This window comes from Pelodiscus sinensis, chromosome 6 (genome assembly GCF_052426305.1).
Source record: "Pelodiscus sinensis isolate ZL-2025 chromosome 6, ASM5242630v1, whole genome shotgun sequence".
Classification (NCBI taxonomy): Eukaryota; Metazoa; Chordata; order Testudines; family Trionychidae; genus Pelodiscus; species Pelodiscus sinensis.
Window position 1 is genome coordinate 4,444,317 of NC_143057.1, and position 22,098 is coordinate 4,466,414.

General features: G+C 50.3%; 1 protein-coding gene across 2 annotated transcripts in view; it reads right to left on the reverse strand.

Annotated features, from left to right (window-relative positions):
- Positions 1–2,517: 2,517 nt before the first annotated feature.
- The window catches only part of LOC102454664 (neuronal acetylcholine receptor subunit alpha-7-like), a 61,395-nt gene continuing 41,814 nt past the window's right edge, over positions 2,518–22,098 (reverse strand). For both annotated transcript variants that reach the window (XM_075931319.2, XM_089779152.1), the window contains 4 exons: positions 21,285–21,479; positions 19,709–19,795; positions 11,121–11,230; positions 2,518–4,236 (listed from right to left, as the gene is read on the reverse strand). In XM_075931319.2, the coding sequence (XP_075787434.1) occupies positions 3,715–4,236; positions 11,121–11,230; positions 19,709–19,795; positions 21,285–21,479 (914 nt within the window). In that variant the 3' untranslated portion in view covers positions 2,518–3,714. The remainder of the gene's footprint in view (positions 4,237–11,120; positions 11,231–19,708; positions 19,796–21,284; positions 21,480–22,098) is intronic.

Below are 22,098 nucleotides of genomic sequence, written 5' to 3' on the forward strand. Positions count from 1 at the left end.
TTTTCCATTTTTATTTTTAGGCTAGTTCTTATCCTCTTACCACTCTGAAGATTTATGCATTGCTGCTCCAGTTACAAATATTCTTCCACAGTATCTGTGTGTTTCATGTAAAAAAAACATGCTTTGCATTGGGATGCTAAGTTACCATGATGGCTGTGCTTTACTTTCAGCTTGTCTGTCTTGTTTTCTTTCTCAGGAGTACAAAGTCAAAAATCTTTAAGCAAAAATAGTAAGAGCCCTTGAATGACTGATTCTAAAGACTATTTACTGTCCTGCCTGCAGAAAGAAATAGGTGCTCTGTATATCCATCTCCATCACTGGGGCAGCTGGGTACCTCACAGAAATTAAGAGTCTATTACAGTTGTGAACTATAAGCCTTTCAATGTAGTCTCAGGAGGAAATTGCACTGGTCACTAACACAAAGCCTCATTCCACTTTATTTCTGCAAAGGCTTGGACAAGATTAACTGCTCGTGCACTGTGTGTCCTGCCACTCTGCAAGCACAAGATCCAAAGGAACAGTAGAAAAGGGTACTAAGAACTTCATGCTACTGACTTGAAACATTCAAGGTGTATACTCTAGGGCAGAAGTAATCCTCCTACCCAATCATCAGTATTAAAAGGCACTATGTACTGTAGTCGTACGCCAATCCAGGGGAGGAAAGGATCCCTGTGACTCAAAAACTATTGGTGAGATTGGACATACACCTCTAGCGAAAGGTGCATGAACAACTCCAAGGTGTTCTCTTAGGGCATGTCTACACTACAGAATTATTTTGAAATAACTCCAATTATTTCGAAATAACAAGGTACAGTAGAAAAAGGTACTAACAGCAAGCCTGTTATTTCAAAATTGTTTTGAAATACCAGGCTCGTTATTTTGAAATAAGCCCTGAGGAATAATGCCTATTTTGAAATAGGGTTAGTCTGGATGCTCAGCTGTTGTTATTTCAAAATAACACCTCCCTAGAGGGGGCATCTACAATGCACCCTTGCCTCGAAATAAGATATGCAATTTGAGGTACACAAATTTCGTAGTTTATTTCGAGGCAATTTTAAAATAGCTTATTTCATAATCTGGATTAGGAAATAAACTGCTATTGCATAATGTCCCTTAGGAATGAGGTTTACAGGGATGTTGGAATAGTGAAAGATATTTCAAAATTTTCTGTCAAGACGCAGAAAAGCTATTTTGGGATACCAGAAGTATCCTGAAATAGCGCTGCTGTCTAGACATACCCTAGAGTCATTCAAAGTAATTACTCCCTAGTGGTTCTTGGGGCTCAAAGTCAAGGTAGCACGTCGATATTAAGGGCCCCTACCTCAGGCTTCCCTGTAGTGTGGATGCGCTATTTTGAAATAATTATTCGGGAGTTATTAGCTCAAAATAACTTATTCTGAAATAAACTTGTAGTGTAGACATAGCCTTAGATATTTCAGTGTTACTTCCCTTTACCTAGGAGTAACTTCAGCCTATTTAGTCCAGTCCTCTTGCCTGTCTCTTCCAGTGCCTGGAGATCAAACACCATAATCTATGGCATAACAAAGATAAAGTGTAGACCTAAGTGTCAGCCTCATGTGTATGGAGCTCAGGCAAAAACGTCTTGTTGCTCTAGCAGCGATACATAGACAGACAAGAAGAGAGGTGACAACTTTTGCCAGACCTCACATACAAAAATGGCTCTCTGCCATTTGGGACTTGTTGAAGAATAAGGAAGGAACCCTGTCAACCCCTGCAAGTTTTCCTAGGTAATTAACAAAGGTTCATGGGCCAACCAGCATGGACTCTTTACCCATGTGCATTCTCAAAAGTCAACCATCAGTAAATAGTCATGCCGTTCTTTACTAAAACCGCACCCAAAAGCAGCCTGCAAGAGGTTAAGGACACTGAAGCAGTCCCAATGACTTTTGGATATTTCAGCTTTACTTTACCAATTATCTTCTCTCCCCCCCCCCCCCCCCCGCCCTCCATCCCCTTAAAAAATGGTTCTGTACAGAATAGGAATGAGTAAAGTTGTCAGGTCAAAAGATGGTTCCTTAGGCAAGCAGCCTCACCACTTCTTCAGTAATGAGCCCAAGATTTCCTTCTTGCTTGCCAGCAGCAAGGTCTGGCTTACCATTATGGGAAACAGCTCTTGTCAATTCCCCTAAGACCTATTTTGAGGAAAAACAGGATAGAAATCAGCCAGATAAGACAATCTATTATCCTTGATCAAACCCCCAAGAATGTGCTCAGTTCCTTGCAGACACTCAGCGAGTTTGTAACACCAGAAGATAGAAGTGTTACTGCTGTTGTGAAAGACCACGGTAAACACTTTGAGGAGAGAGGCCCCAGGTCAGCTTAGGTGGCCAGTTGTAATATGCTGACATTAAAATCACACCAGAAGAGGTGAGCAAATATTCTCATGAGGGGTTCATTTTACAGAGGACAAAAAACACCTATGAATAAAAGAGCCTTTTTACCAGCACCTTCCAACAGAGTGTCATAATAAAGATATTGTTTATTAATATTTAAGCATTACAGTAGTTAACGGCAGCAACATGGTTACAAGTAAAAACAAAAGTCTTCCGTGTTCAACTTTAGCTAAACAAAAATAAGTTGTCGCTAATTTAAAATAATTCCTTTAACAAGCCCACATTGGCCAAATTTGAGTGGACCACACCAACACAGCTCAGCAAAGAAAAGTGAACTGTATGATTGAATGTTGAAAGCCTGGCCCCATTGAAATCCCTGGCAAAAACTCACTTTGACTTTGATGGGGCCAAGAATCTTCCCTAAAAATTACAAATGAGCGGGTGTTGGATTGGCAGTTGTGATCCAAGTTGTATTCAAACAGATCACACGGACAGCGATCGCAACACTACAGTGTCATTGAGAATCTGTACAGTTGTCCGAATGCCAACTCAGTTTTCTGTTCTCGCTCATTAAACAACATTTCCTACATTTAAAAAAAAATATTTCTGTAAATTTTTAGCAAAAATACATTCTGTCGACATCTCGATTGGAAAAACCTTTCAAATAATCATAGTCACGGCTCGACAAACTATAGAATCTACTAACCTGTGGCGAGTAGATTTCAGCCGTGCGCCCCGTTTACCAGCGGCGTGTGCATGCGCAATGCGGCTCTTGTGCATGCGCAGTGCGGGGCTGGCAAGCGGCTTTCACTGCCGTTTGTCAAGCCCTGATCATAGTAATAGTACAAGCTAACACCAGTGGTTTGTTTAGCTAACTGCAGAACAAATAGTGCAGGGTGACACATGGCCAAACATGAGAAATCCATATGATGGCCATACTAATTGAAGATACTGAAATGTAAATGATTGAAAATTAATAATATACTAAAGAAGATGTTAGTTGGAATGACTTATCAATATAGCTTTTACAGATTAAACAAAAGCTAAATGTTCACTAGTGCTTTGTTAGTAGTACACAGACACTAGGGCTTATTTGTCACAAAGATTTGAATTCATGCCTACCACTTGTCACAGATTATAACATCATTACAGGCAGACACAATCTAAGAAATAACAAAGTCCAGTATTTATATTATTCAGTCATTACAGTCACGAACATTGGAGACAATCGTCTCTCAAAACTAATTTCAGCTCCTTCGTTCCATGTAAGTTTTAAATCACATTATTTAGCAAAATTAATGGCAACATTTTTTTATTTTGAAGTTACATTTTTTGTACCGTGTGCTGCTCTTGGAGAGCCTTATGCAAAATCCTTTGAAACAGCTTCTATAAAATTTGGAGCAGACATCAGTATAGTAAACGTACAGATGATGGCAAAGAGTGAAAATGCAACCAGGCATAATCTGTCTATGACAGCAGCTGCAAACTTCCACTCACTACAAATTTCCTCACCCTCATCCTGTTTTCTGAAGCGCATGGCAATGAATTGAACTTCTTCCAGGATTTTGACAATCACAGGGATCGTCTCCATTAAAGCTTTGTTTTGAACAAGCTCTGTATCTTCTGGAGAGGAGCAAGCAACCTTTCCGCACTTCCCCCCTGAGTCACTGTTTTGTGGGCAGCATGGGTTTTCCACGGCATGATAGCTATAGATCACGTTCCCATTGCTGGATTGGTACCCAGGTAACACATTCATCTCAACGCTACTGATGCTTGACCGGTGCTTGGGATAGCTGTATTTGCAAGAGAGGGGCCTTATGTTCTCCCCGGGCTTTTTCATCCTTAAAAACCAAGCACACCAATTCAGCAGGATAACACGGACCTGAAAAACAGGAGGAAGTGATGAACATTTTAGAAACCTTTAGCTTGTTTGCACTGACTGAACAACACAGCTAGAAATGTTTGTATATCACAAAGGGAGTTTGCTATTTATGCAAATCTCCATTTGGACAGCTGTAAACTATTGTAAAGGAAAACTGTTTCATTATAACCAATTTATATTGGCTTGTAAAGGGGTGTACCCTGGAAAGCCCTGCTCTCCGACCACAGCTAGCCACAGAAAAAAGGCAGCAGAGAAAAGGCAGCAGAGCTGGGTCCTCCAAGCTGCTTAGAGAGGCGGCAGAGCAATATAGCCAATCAGAGTCCAGCAGGCTCATATAAAAGGAGCTGCAGGACCCAGCCAGCTTTGTTGTTGACTAGAGCCGAAGAAAGAAGGATGCTCTTCCTAGCTGGCTGAGGAAGCTGCAACAGCTGCAGCTGAAAAGAGTGGAAGTGTGGGAGACTCCATAGATACGGGGCAAAGGAGAAGCCCTGCTTAAGCAGGGACAGGGCTGTGGAGTTCCTCAGGTCCAGGGACTTGGGAAAGAAAGCCTTGACAAGAAGGGCCAGAGACTGTTATAGGCTCTCCAGGTGAAGGGGCCTGTGAGAATGAACCCTGAGAGAACAGGGCAGAGACTGTTCCAGACTTTTCAGGCAAGCAGCCCAGGGAATGCAGCAACAGAGGCTAGTGATCAAATGGAGCTGCCAGTCATAGGGCCCTTGGTTTGGGGCCCGGAGTTGTGGGCAGGACTGGGTCCTCCCCTCCCCCACAGGCTGAAGCGGCAACACGTTTTGCCTGGATCCCAGGAAGGGGGCAAGAGCTTGAAACTGCCAGAGATGGGGCTGGGAAGCAGAGGGCAGTCCCACCGTACCTAGCTAGCAGAAGGTGTTTGTGGAAGGTGAATAGCCACACCTTTATACAGCTCTGTGTAGAGAAAAACACAAATGAACTCTTCTCTGTCAGGCTCTGCCCTGTTACTGCTCCATGCCTTGGTTTGCCCATCTATAAAATGGGAATAAGGATGCCACACTGGCAGCCTGTGAAGCTTATATCTAAGGGAAGTAGTTGTAAGGTAGAAATGTATGTAACCTTAGATTTGAACCTAGGATCTCCCGAGTTCAGCAGAAGAGTCTCTACAGCTTGAGCTATAAAGCCATCTGTTTCCCCAGCTGAGGCTGTAGAGCTCCCTTGTTCTTATCGCTCACTGTAAGTGGCCTATGGGACAGTGAACCACACTAGGTGAGTGGTCCCAGTGCATTATTGGGTAGCTGAATCCTGTGGTGACAGCCATAGTTGAGATTGCCTTTGCATTCCTTTAAAAAAGCCCTGGGGTGAGGTGTTCCCCCCCACCATTAAAGGGACTCAGGAGCTAGGGAGCTCAATGAAGGCCCCTGGTTGTAGCTGGAGGGTGGCCAGTCCTAATTGAAGATTAGTCCCAGCTGGTGCAGGATCTGAGTGGTTTGCAGCAGGAAAGGAAGGGTGAGTGGAAAGGCAGCAGAGAGGGAGGGAAGAGCTCAGCAGCAACTCGCTTGGCAGCAGAGGCAAAGCAGGAGGAGCTGGCAGAGAAGATTGTGCAGGGGCTGGGCAGAGGGGAGGAGCCCTGCAAGGCAGAAGACTCATGTGGGTCCCTGAGGTAACAAGGAAGAACCAGCTCAACCAGGGAGCGACTGAAGGAGAGAGCAGGAGGTGGGGTGCTGGAGGAGTCCAGCAAGGCAAGACATGCAGGCCTGGGGATGGGACGGGACGGGGCAGGGGGCTCTGATGTGAGGGATGTGGGTGGATGTGAACACAGCGCAGGCCAGGAATTCGACCTCTAGTGGGAAGCCCTGGGAGGTGTAGCTCATTCTGAGAAGGGGCGATGGAAGGCAGGCAGCAGCTAGATGGAGCGTGCCGTATAGAAGGGTGTGAGGATTTCTAGGCCGAATGAGAACAGGAGACCCAACAAGGGCTTGGAATCATTATTTGGACTTTGTTATCCTAAAAGGAGTGGGAATAAATTGTGCCCCGGCTGGAAAGCCGCATCACGAGAAGAGGCTGACCGGCATGAGAGCAGACACCCCTTCAGCCAAGGGATGCGAGTCAGAGAGCTGCTACGCTGCGCCTGATCAGCAGGGGGTACCCAGCGGTGAGTGCACCTTTTCACTGGCCATTTTTCAGTTGCTTGTTACTTTCTCACACGTCCCCTTTCAAAGTGAAGTGTTCCCAAGCCCGGTCTCTTCCCACGTATGACCTTTTAGGGCAGTTGGAGCAAAAAGTTCCGTCCATTTTGAGAACACAGGAAGGGGAGAAGATGCACTTTCCACACTCCAAAGCAGTTCTTTTGTTTGCAAATGTTCCCGTGTCTCGGTGGTTTTAGAGGAGAAAGTTGAGGGCAGTCCTTTTCCATAGATTACATGACTCTGTCATTCCTGAAAGATTGGAGGGGTCATTAGGATGCTGCAGTAGCAAGCTTGTGAGTCAGAATGCTGAGAGCTGGGGGGAGAGGCAGGAGTATCCGAATATTTTTTCCATTTAAATTTCAATAAATGAACTTAACCGAAAGTCATTTTCAGACCTTTGCAAGGAGCTCAGCCAAACTGCAGAGCGGGCCTTTTAAGAACTGGTCAGTACATTCAAAAGGTAAAAGTCTGGGCCTTTCGTCAGCGGGACTGGCTTGAACACAGCTGTGGTTCCCTCAGTGGACAAATGCTTCTTGACAAGGGTTGTTGAGTGCGTTAAGGTGTGAAGGTGCACCGTGTTTTCTCCCTCTCTAGCTGACTTTAGAGCTTTTATCTGAACTCGAGGCAGGCTGGAACTCTGTTAGTTTGTACGGATTGCTGTGAAAGGAGGCAATTAGCATTAGGAAAGTAAATTAATTGCTGGATTTATCATGTAGATAGATGAGCAAGAGAGACTGAGACAGAGCGAGATCGTATTCATGTTCAAGAATGAATTGACCTTTCCAGGTCAATTCTGTGAGACATCCTTAAAAAATAAGAGGCCATTTGCATGCTTTATTATAGCTGTCCTCAAATGACAGACAAATGCAACTTCACTCTACCTGGATTGACACCTCTATTCTCAGTATGTACATCAGGCTACAATATTTGTTGCCATTGCATGAAATAAGGAGCTGCCTTTGCACCCCCACTGCTGACCTGATCACCCTGCAGCAACAAGACCCAGTGTCCGACATTCCACCACCCAGCAGTGGGTCCCCACCCCTCGTTTGAAAACCTCTGCTTGAGGGTGCCCGGATGCTGCCTAACTCGGGCTGTGAGTTCCACGGGGCAGCAGAGTGCTGCAGTTAGGGGCAAGGCTCGGTTCTGTGAGTTCTCTTTGTGGCTCTAGTCCAGTGTTTCTTAAACTTTTTAAGACGGAGGAACACCAAACAATTTTTTTTATGGGGAACACCAATGATTTTTTTTTTGGGGGGGGGGAAGGTTGTGGGGAAAGTTATTGAGAAAAAATAAATAAAGGTTGCCTGCCCCTTTAAGGATGGCCATTTTGAATTCTGTTCTCCGCGGCACATCTCTGACTGCCTCGTGGCACACCGGTGTGCTGTGGAACACAGTTTAAGAAACACTGCTCTAGTCTGAGGTGGCCTCTCACCAAGAACAGGAATGCCCCTGAGTCCTCCAACCCAGGGTCCCCTCAGCCATCCCGCTGCCCAGTCAGCAGTGCAGGGCCGGCCTGTCACGCAGATCCTCTGATCCAGCGAGTAGGGAACCCTGCCCCATAGGATGAACCCTTGTAGCAGGAGTCATGAATGCCCGCAGCTTCCGGGCTCTTGCGGGTCAGCTCAGTGCCCAGCTTCCCAAGATGCTACACACCCACCAGCCCCCTACTTTTTAGTCAGTCCCATGGCAATAGACCCCACAGCATTACGGGGCCGGGTTCCACACTCGCCTCCGGCCCATGCTTCTGTCTCGCAGTGACAGACAGGAGTTCTCCCGCGGGAGAGGAAGGGAAAGACACGTGCACTGCGGTGGCAGATCGTTCCTGGCTCGGGAAAGCTGGTGACTACTGCAGCTCATTAAGCCACGTGTCTTTCCTGCTGCCCCTGTTCAGCTCCCTAGCCTGCCCCAGGGTGGCCGGCAAACATTTTCTGTGAAGCAAAAGGTGGAAGTGATCCCACGGTTCTGAAATGTGCAGAACCCTCAGTGCAGCGGGGAGGAAGGTGCATGGGCAGTAGGCAATCCAGTGAGATTTGCCTTGCAGGGAACAAGTTCCAGATAAGCAATTTCCTCTGCAGCGAACCCTCTTATTAAATTCACAGTTTTGTGGAGGAAAAAGCCTGCAGGGCTGTCTGTGGAAGGGAAGTGCACACAGACCGTACCAGAGATGGAGAGAAAACCGAGCCAGTGTGCCAGGAATCACAATGGCCAACGCGGCTGTATTTGTATGCGGAGAGTTAAACTCCTCCTCGCTCTCCTGGTACTGGCCTCCTGGGTCCCACTGCATCATGCCTGCCTTTCCACTCTCAGCCTAGCCTGGGCCCTGCCACCACATCCCTTTTGACGTGGGTCTCTCTTTTCCCTGGCCTGGCACATGCCCGTTCAAATGAGGGTTCCTGTAGGCTCTACTGCAGTGCAAACATGCATTACAGGCCTCAGTTTGCCAGGCGTTGTACATAAGTAGTGCCTGCCCCCAAAGAGCTTGCAGTCTAAATGGAGAAGAGAAGCAAAGTGACTTGCTCAAGGGCACACAGCAGAGCAGTGGCAGAGCTGGGAGCGGAACCCAGATGTGCTAGTGCTTGATCCACAAGCCAGTCTCTCGCTGGATGAACAGCTGATCCGGGAATCTCTTTGACACTAGCACATTCCTAGCCCCAAGCTGGATGGAAACACGGAGCTTTGGTTTCCCATCTCGCTAGTCAGCAATTGACAAGGGTCACTAGGTAGGGCCCTCGTCACAGCCCGTCCTGCTGTGTCACGGGGTGTGACCGGTGGCTGTATCAGTGCTGCTGGAACAAGCATAAGTGCAGCTTGCCGTGAGATGGTGAGGCAAGATCAGCCCTGTGGCTATTGGAAGCTGTGGGACCCTGAGCTTTCATGACAGTGAGGGTCAGGGCCGGCCTTACCATGAGGCGAACTGAGGCGGCCGCCTCAGGTGCCAGACTGTGAGGGGCGCCACTAGGACCCAGAGAATTGAGACCTTTCAAAATTTTGGCCCAAGCGCGGGGGCATGGGGACGTCGTTTGAGCTTCCTGCCTCCAGTGCCAAAATGTTGTGGGCCGGCCCTGGTGAGGGTTGTGACCAGCACTGGCTGGGGCTCCGTTGCGCCCAAGTCAACCCAGGGAGAGGCTGTTCCAACGCAGGACTCTGCTGGAAGGAGAACCTCCTTCTGTGACGTCCCACAGCCTCCACTCCGTCCCTCTCTGCCCTCTGGAGAGCTGACTGAGCCACGTCCGGCCACTGGACAAGGAAAGAGTTCTCCGCACTCCCCACAAAGATAATGCCTCAGCGGAGAGGCTGTGTTCACGCACCTCTAGGCTGCTGGATTTGCCACGCGCCACTACTAGATTTTTCATTGTTTTAAACTAGCATCAACACTCTGGAGTATTTTTTAGAGCCGATGCCGTGGGATACAGGGCGGGCTCTCTCCCCCTCCCTGTCTGTCGTGTATTTCATTGCTAAAGCAAAGCGATACCGGTGGGTGGTGTGACACTTTTCCATCCTCTCACAGTTCTTGCTGCAACATGTCAGAGGATGCTGTAGAATGGACTGCGTGGAAAATTGGCCTGGCAAGAGAGTGGTGGTTGTTTCTGTGCACTCCTGCTTTCCTCTTCCCCTTTTCTAATCAGGCAAACTGTGCCTTGGAGCATCTGCCCATAAGAGAGAAACTGGTTGGCTTTGGTGGTTTTACTAGACTGTATGAGGAGAGCCTATTGCTCCTGAAAGAACTAGATACATTCATGGAGTTAAGACCATTAATGGCTATTAGCCAGGATGGGTAAGGAATGGTGGCCCTTGGAGATGGATGGCAGGAGAGAGATCGCTTGATCATTACCTGTTCGATTCACTCCCTCTGGAGCACCTGGCACTGGCCACTGTCGGCAGACAGGGTACTGGGCTGGATGGACCTTTGGTCTGACCCAGTACGGCCGTTCTTATGTTCTTAAAGGCCCTGGCCTCTCTGAGAGCTGCAAGGGATGAGCAGGCCCCAGTGATGTGAAGGAACGCTGACCCCTTAGAAGAGGGAGGGCCGACAGCACCAGGACTTAATCTACTACCAGGGATGCACAAACGAGGGTTGAGGGGCAAGCCACAGGGGTCTAGAGGGAAGCGCTGAGCATGGAGCTGAGGACAACGCCCCCTGCTCGGCAGAGGAGTCGGTGGCTGCTGCCCAGAGGACTCCACCCGCCTGCATGAGCAGTGAGAGGGAATGACACACACGCCCCAGTCACAGGGGCCAATGGGAACGCTCTTACTTGCTGGCTGAAAGCGGGACCCTGCTGAGCAAACAACTAGAAAACTCATTCGTGGTGGCTATGGAAGGGTTGGGTTTTGTGCTTTGAAAATTGTCAAGTTTTTACGTGCCGGTGGGTACCAGAGCAGTACGGCTCCTGTCATGCCCTTGGGTAGCAAAGGGAGCAGCATGAAGAAGAGCAGCATTTTAATGCTTTCCCATTTGACTTTCCCATATTCTCTGAACAATAAATATGGCAAACTCCAGTGGGAAACCTAATAACCGGGGAGGGGAGAGGTATGTGTCTTTTTAATGGTCACCCAGATCCTGGGGGCGGGGGGGCATTTTCTAAGTGGTGCTGCCAGCCATGGTGGTATCACGCCTGCTGTGGTCAGCTGAGCTGTCCAAATAAAGTAAGTCGCAGCTCCACCCGTCCAGTATCAAGGAGAGTCCTTTTCTTTCTTGGTACCGAGTGCGTCCCTGCAGAAGCCACTTACCCATCGAGGCATTTTTCCCGCTTGTGGATCATGGTGATGAAATTGAAGCACCAGGACGGTGACCACCACGGAGAGACCAACGATGACCATGATACTAGCGAAATATTGAGCTACAATTAAAAAAAAATAACAAGAAAGAGGGGAGGTTGATTAGGAACTCCCGGAGGAGATCTGCAGTCTGACTGCAGCCCTGTGCCACCCCACGTGGGAGGGAGGTTCAGGAAATGGGGCTCTGAATGCAGGGATTTCACCAGCCCCATCTAATTACATTGGAATGACCCTTATGCAAAGGCCAAGGGGAGGATGCTTCCAGGAACCCATCAAAACCAAGGAATTTCAGCTTTGGGGCTCTCTGCCCACTGCTGCATGGGTCAGGGTATTGCAAACCAGCTCAGCAACATGTGGGTGCTTTGATATCCCATGCACTACAATGCCTGAACGGGAACTGGGTAGTCATGGATGGGTGCAACTTGCCCCGGGCAGGGGCTTCAAGAGAGTTACAGTTGTTTCATACAGTGGACTGGATGTGAGCACAAAGCTGAAAAAAGGAGACTTACGCTCTGAATGCAGGGCTTTTGTCTTTTGTACGTGATCAAAGGAATGTGGACCAACAGCCTTCTTAGGTCAAGTCTACGCTAGACCCAGCAGGTTGGCTTAAGGTACGCATCTCCAGCTACATATTCTACCTTAAGCCAAGCATGGCAACATCCCCACAGCGAGAGGCCAACAAGAGAATTTGCTCCTATCAGCTTCCCTTACTCCTTGCAAGAGCAGGACTACTGAACGGCAGTGGGGGCACCCTCTGAGTTTGATTTTGCAGGTCTTAACTAGACTCGCTAAATTGAACTCTAGAAGATTGATCATGGCAGCGTCAATCTCCCATGGAGTGAAGATGTAGCCTTAGTTGCAACATGGCAGCCATGATGGGCCCAGCGAGACAGGTGGGAGAACTCAATAGAATATTAGTGATATTGGATTTTTAAATGGAGATCTGGTAAAACTAACCTTAAGAGACAACACTGAGGCTAATCAAAGAAAAATCCATTTTTTGCCTACTCCAAATCAAGTTTTGGGATCCCTGAGACAACCACAGCAATTTGAGAAGGCCCAGGTCACATACTACTAAGATGTTCTTCACGCGGCGTGTTGTCAACCTGTGGAACTCCTTGCCAGAGGAGGCTGTGAAGGCTAGGACTATAATAGAGTTTAAAGAGAAGCTAGATAATTTCATGGAGGTTAGGTCCATAAAAGGCTATTAGCCAGGGGATATAATGGTGTCCTTGGCCTCTGTTTGTCAGAGGCTGGAGAGAGATGGCAGGAGACAAATCGCTTGATCATTGTCTTCTGTCCACCCTCTCTGGGGCACCTGGTGCTGGCCACTGTCGGCAGACCTTTGGTCTGACCCAGTACGGCCATTCTTATGTTCATGTCTACAGCTATGGTTAATGTGATTTAACCCAAATATGGTCCTGGGGGAAGTCTTTTAGCAAACTGTGACAGCATTGCACTCATGTAATCATGTGCGTGAAAATGATGTAAAGGGGCATGCAGATGTTGTATAGACCAGTCTCAGAAGAGAGACTATTCCAGCTACAGAGAGCAATCTTGCCAGATACCTAACTTGAGGACATTCTACATTACATAGGGTGAATGGCTCATGTATCTAAGAACGCAAGTCAAGTGGTGAGAAACTTCTCAGGTGGAATGAAGCAAGTCTAATAGACACATGGATTAAAGGCAATTGCATCATAATCCCAATGAAATGAGTGGCGATATCTAAACTTCTTCCTTGTAGGACATCAAGGATTAACTAAATGACAGTATCTGGGTGGCAAGATGCAGCAGAAGGAAGGGACTGAAATTTCTCAACCATGGGAACACTTCCTTCAGTGGACAGGTATCTCTAGGCTCTACTACTTCCTGAGGTCTTTTGGTCAAAGCATCAGGTGCCTGATTGAGCTCTCGATTTAATGAGACGGTTAAATCGGTTAAGGCAAGGAAGATGCCCACCTTCCTCAAATACCACCAGCCTTCCTTTCTTTGGGCCTCAGTCTCTTGGGTGTAAAATGGGGATCACCAAACATCCTGTCTGTTGAGTGCAGTCTCTGAAATCTGATCTGGGCTGGGACCTCTGTGTGCTGCCAGGTTCTGAGCTGAGCAGAGAGGGTAGAAGGATCGTAGAGTCCTAGGGCTGGGAGAGACCTCCGGAGTCATCGAGTCCAGCCCCTGCCCAAGGCAGGACCAACCCCAACTAACTCAACCCAGCCAGGGCTTTGTCAAGCTGGGACTTATACACCTCTAGGGATGGAGATTCCACCCCTCCCTAGGGAACCCATCCCAGGGCTTCCCCACCCTCCTGGTGGAATCATGTCATGGGCCATTTACTGTAGCAAAGAATACCCTCCATACCAGCCGTCTGTGGCGCTTCTGCCTGTGCTAAAGGACAGATAGGGCAGGCCGGGCAGTGCACCAAAGACAAGGACTGTGGGAGTCTGTCTGTGCCCAGTGGAGCTAGCCAAAGAGGGAGGGGAATGCATGCACTGACTCCCGAAATCCTGATTTCCCGCCCCTCGCACACTCCCTCTCCCGAGCAGGAGCCGGGAGGAACAGTCCAGATTTTAATAACATCTCAGAGGTGTTGTATTACATACACGCCTCGTGCAGCCTTCCCGCAGCCCTGCACTGCTAATGAGCCTCCAAGGCCTGTGCTAAACCTCTGGCATAGCCATGTGAGGCACTCGCTGCATTGCCAGCCAAATTCTGCAGGCAGGCCCACAGAATAATCATGACGGCTAGGGGAATAGCAGCGCCTCTGCACACACAAGGGAGGAGCGGAGAGCCGGACTGGCAACTCGTGGGGGAAAAGCAGAGCACCTCATACAGCTTGGGGGTCAGAGCTAAGGGGAGTCAGAAGAGTAACCCCGGCCAGGGACTGTCAAGGGAAGAAGGGGATTTTCCAGCTCTCTGGGTGCTCAAATCCAGGCTGGGAGGGTGCTGGGAGGACAGACCGTGAATCGCCTGCTGGATGCAAGGGACTGACTACGATTCAGCGCACCTCCGCAGAGGTAATATTGCAGTACAGAGCAGAGCCCAGTCCTGCCAAGCTGATGCTCTGACTAACCAAATGGGGGAGGGGAAAACATGAAATCGTCATGGCTGAGAAATTTCAGTCCCTTTTTATTTGGCTTCACCTTTCCGGCCAGCGACTGTCACCGTGTTTCGCTCACCCGTGGTGTCCTACACGGAAGAAGCGTAGCTAGCACCATGCATTTCATTTGGGTTACGGTTCAATCGCCTTCCATCGCGACTCCATTACACTCGCTCAATTTCCCATGCCGAGTTCTCTCTTCTCCTGGGAACTGCGGCCAATGGGAGCAGTGCCTGTGGACAGGACAGTGGGCGGAGCCACCTGACCCCACCTGCACATAGGAGCCCGAGGGGGAGCACGCGGTTACTTCTGAGAACTGCTTGAGTTAAACACACCTGCAGCCTGCCTCCGAGACCTGCTCCCAGGCCCCAACCCCCTGCCCCAGCTCTCGCCCTGATTTCCCCCTCCCTCCCCCGAACACTCCCATCTCAGCCTGGACACAACTCCTCATCCCCAGCTCTAGCCAGAGCCCTCAAAGCCCCCCCCCCCAGGCCCCAGCCCTGATTCCCCTCCACCCTCTGAGCCCCTCCGGCCAGCCAAGAACACCCTCCTGTGCTCCAAACCCCTCATCCCCAGCCCCACCCTGGAGCCCTCCCCCCCTCCTGCACCCCAGCCTCCTAAGCCAGCCTGGTGAGAACCAACAAGTGGACAAAGGGGGGCTGGAGTGAGCAGGGGGCGGAGCATGGGCGGGGCTTCAGTGGAGGGGAGGGGAAGGGGCGGAGCCAGGGCATTTGTGTGCGTGCAACATTGGCAAACCCGCTGGCAGCCCCAGTGGCACAAGTGCTGAATGAACCATGAAGAGAGCTTGATTTGTGAAAGCAATTCCAGGGCCCTCCTGGCCCCGCTGCAAAGGTGGGGCCCAGCCCCAGGAGGGTAGGCGGCACAGCTCCAAACCTTGGGGGAGACTCGCTGAAGGGGGCGGGGCCGGAGACGGAGTGTGGGCGGGGCCAGGCTGGCTCTTTGGCAAGGCATTGGCTTCCTTTGCCTCTTATTCCCACTGCCCATGAGAACCTGCTTATGTGGCTGGCTTGCTCTGTGGCCTTTTCACTTCCCTGGGGCTCCTTTTGCACCTGGGGGAATGCTTGGAAACCGTTATAAGTGATATGGAGAGAGTGATTGGCTGCGAAGCGCTGAATTGGTGACTATTTACCGGTCTTCTTATGGTCTCGAAACGCCGGCTGGTTCCGTCGCATCTCTGTGCCTCAAATAGCTGCCTCCCATACACACAAGTGCAGGCAGTCGCTTTCCAGAGGGAGGCACCAGCCTTCCTACGGCTGATTCATTTGTTTGTCTTTTTAGTGCTGGAAGGGGCATAATGAGCAGCATGGTGCCTAGGCAGCTGCTGCAACAGCTGGAGGCAGCAGGCACAAGTCCCTGGGCCTTTAGAAATGCAGCTTGTTCCGAATTGCCAGCAGACACCTATTGAATATAATGGCTGAGGCTGTCACATGGGGAGCAGTAAATAACTGGTAGCAGCCGCCGTTTGATCCTGCATCAGAGCTTTTGTGTGTGAAACGAACGTACACACAACCCAAAAGGGAGACACTGATTTCGAAGAAAGTTTCAGGGGGAAATAGTTTCGCTCTCTTGGAGCGACTCAGACATTTAAAAAGCCGCCTGGTTTCTCTGTACCCTGGATTACTGCATGAGGATAACTCCAAGAATGATTGAGGACTGCTTATTGAGTAGAGATTGTGGAGAGAGGTGGTCCAAAGGATGCTGGGGGGTTGGCTGGGGAAGGGAATCAAGCCAGTAAGATTACAGCTGTTCCCTTCAATTTGGGATTTGGCTCACGTGCAGAAGGATCCAGCAAACTGGGTATCAGCGTGTGTCAGACGGGTGGCTGCAGGTTAGAGGAAGCTGGCCGCTGAAAGCTTCCCTCTGGGGCACCTGGCATTGGCCACTGTCAGCAAACAGAACACTGGGCTAGATGGATCTTTGTTTGCACTTAAGCTACATGTTTTGTGGTGCGACTACCCTTTCTCCTCTCCCTTACGCTTCGGAGGCTGGCCAAAAGCTCTCCAGAGTCAATGGAAAAGCTCCCGTTAACTGACTGCAGTGGGTGTGGGGTCAGACCCAACATGAAGGAAGCGGCTGGGGGTTTCGATTGATTAGGTTGAGCTGCAGAGGGCCAGTTTCATCCACGTGTTACTGCCAAACGGTTATCAATGAGGAAATAGTGAGTTAGAGGGCACCACCGAATCATATAATGCCAATGTGGCACAGTTTGACCGATGGAGACAGGATCACCAAAAATCGCTTCCTTCTCCCAAAAGATCTGCTGCAACTCACTAATCCTCCTCCTTGTGCAGTGCATAGCCTCAGGGACACCCTCCGCAGATATTCAGGGCGGATGTCTGCTCCCCAATGAGGTGTGCCAGGGCGATGTGTTGGGGGGAGTGCAACGTCACCAGAAAGGTTTTGCATTCTGTCGTAAGGAAGATTTAGCGTGGGCATAAATTCGTACTTGTTCAAGGCGTGAAGGGCCCACTCTGCTCAGCTAGTCCGGCCTCTTGCAAAACACGGGCCATCGGCTTTCACTCAGTGATTATCCCTCATGCCCACCGCTTTGTGTAGCAAATTTGGAGTTTCCTGGCTTTCTCCAAGCCCCCCGCCCAGGCACTGTGCTAGCCAGCTGTATAGGACACAAGAACGGCCAGCCTGGGTCAGACCCAAGGGCCTTCTAGCCCAGTGTCCTGCTGCCAACAGTGGCCAATGACAAGTGCCCCAGGGGGAGTGAACAGAACAGGGATTTCTCCCCTGATGCCTGTTCCCAGCCCCTGACAGAGGCCAGGTTACCCTCCCTGCCCATCCTGGCTAATAGCCATTGCCATGCATTGCATGGATGGCACTGTACAGAAACAAGGACATTGAAGCTAGGCCAAATCACAAGTACAGCCAAGCAGGCTGCCCGAGGCGGGAATGAGCTGTTGCAAGGCCGGACACGCACAGGCCTCAGTGGCTGCCATCTAATCACGCTCCAATGCTCTGGAAGAAGTTTGCGCCCCACAGCTTCTGGGGCCCGCAGGGAGCCCCGGGGCTGCGCATTGCAGCCTTGCCAAGGGAGTTGGCTGAGTTTGGTTCCTTTATGCACCACGGCGCTGAACTGCGTTTCATCCACATCTCTGGGTTGGTCGGGCTTGCGAAGACTTTAAATGTACATCCGTGCTGTTAGTCTCAGCAGTTCCCTAACGTCTCTGTTCCTTAGCTCGGTGCCCCGTGTGAGCACTCAGCCTTTGTTTTTGTCAGTGGCCTTCCGGGCCAGCTTTGAATACCCCAGTGGGGAGCTCTTGTGCTAACAGCAGGCCAGGAGTCCTTCCCAGCATGCGGGAGCAGGCTGCAGGGCCTGCCGGGAGCAGCTAGCACGCTGGCCTGTATGCTCCTTCCCCGGTGAGGTGCAGGCGAGAGGAGTTCTCTGTGCTTCCAGCCGAGGGAGGGTGCAGCTTCTGCTCAGAGCTTCGTCGAGCTAAGACAGTGGCTGTGGCAGGGGAGCCGTGGAGGGGGAGGGAACACTTGGCTGTTCGTTTCTCAATTTACGGCAGGAAAGTCTGAGGCAAGGGAATCTGCCCAAGGTATTCAGAGTGCAGGAGGATGTCGACTTTTGAATAACAGTCGGGGTGCCTTCCCAAATGAATGCTGGGTTCCTTTCCCCCTTGTGTTCCAGGTTCTTTGCTATGCACAACCCCAGTGCCTGCGAGTGGAGGAGTACCACCTCTCAGAGGCGCCCAGGTCCAGTGATTACTGCTTGGGGGCTGGAGCCAGTTCTGTTTTGTATTGAGAGGAACCATACACCGGCCTTACTGGTGTATGGTTACAGCCAGTGCTTTTTTTTGTTTAAAAAAAAAAAAGCCAGGGTGGGGCCGGCATTGCCCGTTTAAGAGACACAGCCCAGCCGACTGTCGGACATTTGCCTACAGAAGAGCCAGTACGCTCCAAACACCACGCTAGTCTATCCCGCACTAGGACAGCGTGTGTCATCAGGAAATCTTGGTCCTTCCAGCATGGCCACTGGGTGGTGAGGGGGCTTCTTGCAGTGGGAGCAAGGGGGCGGGGATGGATATTTAGACTCATCCTCTCTCTCCCTGCTACAAAGCCCATTTCCATTGTGGCTCCCCCAGCAAGGAGGTCCTTGAACAATCTTCCCCTTAGCAGCCTTAGAGTTTGTGCGTGGGGGTTGGGCGTTTTCCTGCAGTTCTTTCATTCTCAAGGCTAGCCGCGCTCCACAGCCTGCCCTGAGCCGTGGCCCTGCCTGGATTTGCCAGCACAGGGTAGCAGGTCAGCAGCGGGGGACAGTAATTGGGAGCCACTGGGAATGTTTTATTTTTCTGCATAGCTGAAGCCAGCCTGCAGGGGCTTCCAGCTCTGGGGCACGGCAGCATCATCTGTGTACAACAGTTCATGGTTGGAAATGGCTCTAACGAACCGCTGAAAGGGACAGCGCACATTTGACCTACATGGCAGCTTTTAAAGGGGCTTCCCTAAACACATTGGACATGCTCTAGTTGCTGGGGAAAATCCTGCAAAATGGGAGGTGCCGGCACCACATCGTTTTATCTTTGAGAAAGTCTCAACGGGCCACATCAGCTCTCAGACCTCGTGCTCCATAAGAGCAGAGAGGACGTACAGAATCCGTTCCTACAGCCGGTGTGGAGGGGGAGAGAAGGGGCCAGTGTCAGGGTGGTGTTCTGGTTTTCTTCCACACACTGGTTTTGTCATGGTGTCTCTACGTCGGGTGGGGAGGTCTGACTTCTTTACTGAAACAGTTATGTCAGTACAACTCACACGCCTGTGGGCGCAGTTATATCGGGATAAAAGTGCTTTATTCTGGTATACCTTGGCCCCTGTTCATCTGTGACTAGCTTCTCTGGTCGGAAGCCCCTTTGGGCTGTGCGTACACTACAGAGCTGTAGGCCAGCATAGCCCTGAGTACACACACAGGCTACGTCTAGACTGGCATGATTTTCCGGAAATGCTTTTCACGGAAAAGTTTTCCGTTAAAAGCATTTTCAGAAAAGAGCGTCTAGATTGGCACGAGGGGTGGGGTTTTCAGAAGTGCACGGCGCTGGCTAACTCGCTTCCTATTGAAGGCAATGAGGGTTTTACCTCAGGGTTCATGGGTGCTGAGAGAGGCCGAGTCTGAATGCAGCTGAAAATTCCACCTTATCGTGTTCCTTGAAGTTCTGGGAACAACCTAAAGCTCTGGCGTTTCCCCTCTGGCGTTAACCCGCCAGCTCCGTTATCCGCTGTCTTGCCGTTTCTCAGACCCTTTTGAACCTACCCCTTTACACTCCAAGCCGGTGTTCTAGATGGGCCCTGCTCCTAGGGCCTGCCCAAATGACACGTCTCCTGCTCTGCTGAGACCTGTGGCACGGGGCTGAGCCAAAACAGGCTGCCAAGGAAGCAGCAAGATCACAGTTGCCCTGTGGGCAAACGCACCTACCTATCAGAGGGACGGAGTCCGAGGTGGCAGGCATGATCTCCGCCACAAGCAGCATGAACACCGTCAGGGACAGCAGGACAGTGATGCCTGGGAGGGAGAACAAAGGATGAGGTGTGACCTTTGCTGCACTTGAGTGGCCCGGTCCACTAGCATGTTGGCTCTGAAATAAAACCCTCTCCCGTTTGCTAGCTAAGCAAACCCGAGGCTTCATCTCGACGCATCTCCGAGAGAAGAACTTCTGCTGAGCAAGATGGATCCTCTAGTTCATCTTCATCTCCTCCCTGTCCCCCTTCTGCCTGGTTTCCTTATTTGCCTTGCCTGTCAATAATCCACGCTCCTGAGCGCTCTCCTTTCTGCCCTGCAAAGCCTCGTTCCACATTCTCTGTGGCCTTGCAGCCTTGACACTTTCTCTCGGAATGCCTCCACCATTTCCCCTTGCCCTGCCAACTCTAGCTGTCTTTACTCCAGCCTCCTCAAAGCCCAGTTCTCCACCGGGTACGGACCCAGGCCTCCTGGCTGCTCACTTTTCCACCCGGGGGGATACATCCAGCAAGCCCCCGGTCACAAAGTGGTCTCAGAGTTCCACCCGGTCAGTCATGGTCCTAGGATTTATCCTGTTTCATAGACTGATGGATTTTAAGGCCAGAAGAATTAATTCATTAGGAGCCCTGGTCTGAGCTCCTGCAGAACGCAGGCCAGAGACAATCCATGTATTAGCTACAGTACTCTGCTCCCATTAATGTCAATGGGTTTTGATCATGGTTGGTTTTGCTCAGCGTTCTCCACCAACACACTTTTGAAATTCCCCCTTCCCCCTCAGTCGGGATTCTGATCCCTTGCTCATATTGCCGTACGTCCCTCCATGTGTGACCCCAGACCTCATGGGTCTCCTTATGGACTGAGGCACCTCTCATCATGAGCAAAGTGTCACAGGTGGGTCCTTAGAGTTCTGGGACTTAATTCAAATACTTTTTAAACATCCGTTAGACAGACCCAGATGTCACATCCTTTGTTTCCTGGCTTGGTGGCTCAGTCACTTCTTGCCTCGTGTAATCCCTGTTCGTCTCAGGATGCCCTTATTACTTTCAACCTCTCCATGCACCTGCCCTGGCCTACCCCCTTGCAGCATTCCCTGTAAGATGAGTATGTCGGCAGCCACCCAGAAGAGATTCAAGTGCCACCCAGATGATTAACAGAGCGCCCACAGCCAGCAGTGTATGTTTCTACTGGTGGTGCACATCTGCACATGCCTCGGTGCATAAAACAAAATTAATTCAGCACATGGATGGAAAAATGTAGAGGGAACCTTGCCCCTGAGACCTGCTTTCTGTCCTTTTTACTCGTGACTTGGCTATGAACTCCAGGGGTCAGAAGACTCACCGAGCTACCTGTGTAAGTGCTGAGTCATGTGAGTGAAGGGTTTCTCTATCTGGCCCAAATAAATCTGTCTTGCTATCATGTCTTTGGCTCCCTGCCATGGAAAATCCCTACTAGCCAAGGTTCATAGCAGACTGGCCTTCTTGCCCTCCCTTTTATGCTAAATCTCAGGAAGGAAAATCAATTCCTTGGCTCTTACCCAAAGATATCTTCTCTCCCGAGTCCGCAGGCAACAGGAAAACAAGCAACGCCAAGCCGGAGATAAGGACACAGGGGATGAGTAAGTTCAAGCCGTAATAAAGGGTGCGCCTGCGCATGGTGACTGTGTAGGTCACATCTGGATATGGCTCCTTGCAGCACTCGTAGTACCTCTCATTCCTCTTCCCTGGGACACCTGCGCAGAAGGAAATCAGCGGTGGAAAAACGTGCCCTGCTCAGCTGGCCTGATACCCAGCACTGGGGAGCATTCAACTCCGAGTCAGCGCTTCGTGTCTGAGCATGGGGCCCAGTGTTCAAAGGCATTTGGTTCAGACCATTATGAGCACAGGTTTTACTGTGGCCCCTCCACAGAGAGACGTGCCCCATTGAGCTAGAAGCTGTACACATCGTAAGAGACAGCCCCTGCCTCAAAGAGCTTACAATCTAAACGGACAAAAGGTGAGATGGGGAAAGAGAGGCGAAGTGACTTGCCCGGGGTCACACAAAAGGACAGTGGCAGAGTCAAGAATAGAAGCTGAGCACCAGAGTCCGACCACTGGGCCACACTGCCCCTGAGAGCCACTTTCTGATCAGTGGAACAAATTCAGTGGTGTAAACCTCCAGCTGGCCACCTGCCCAAATCCTCTAACTCTAACTTCGCATCCCAACAGCCATCTGTATTTTCGGAGGGTAAAGGGGCTTATTAGAATGACATTTGCACTCTGTGTGCATCCGAAACATTAAAAACAAAGGCGTTTTCTTTGTCATCATTTCCTGACTTCCACTACTTCCATTGGCGGGGTTGCTCCATTCTT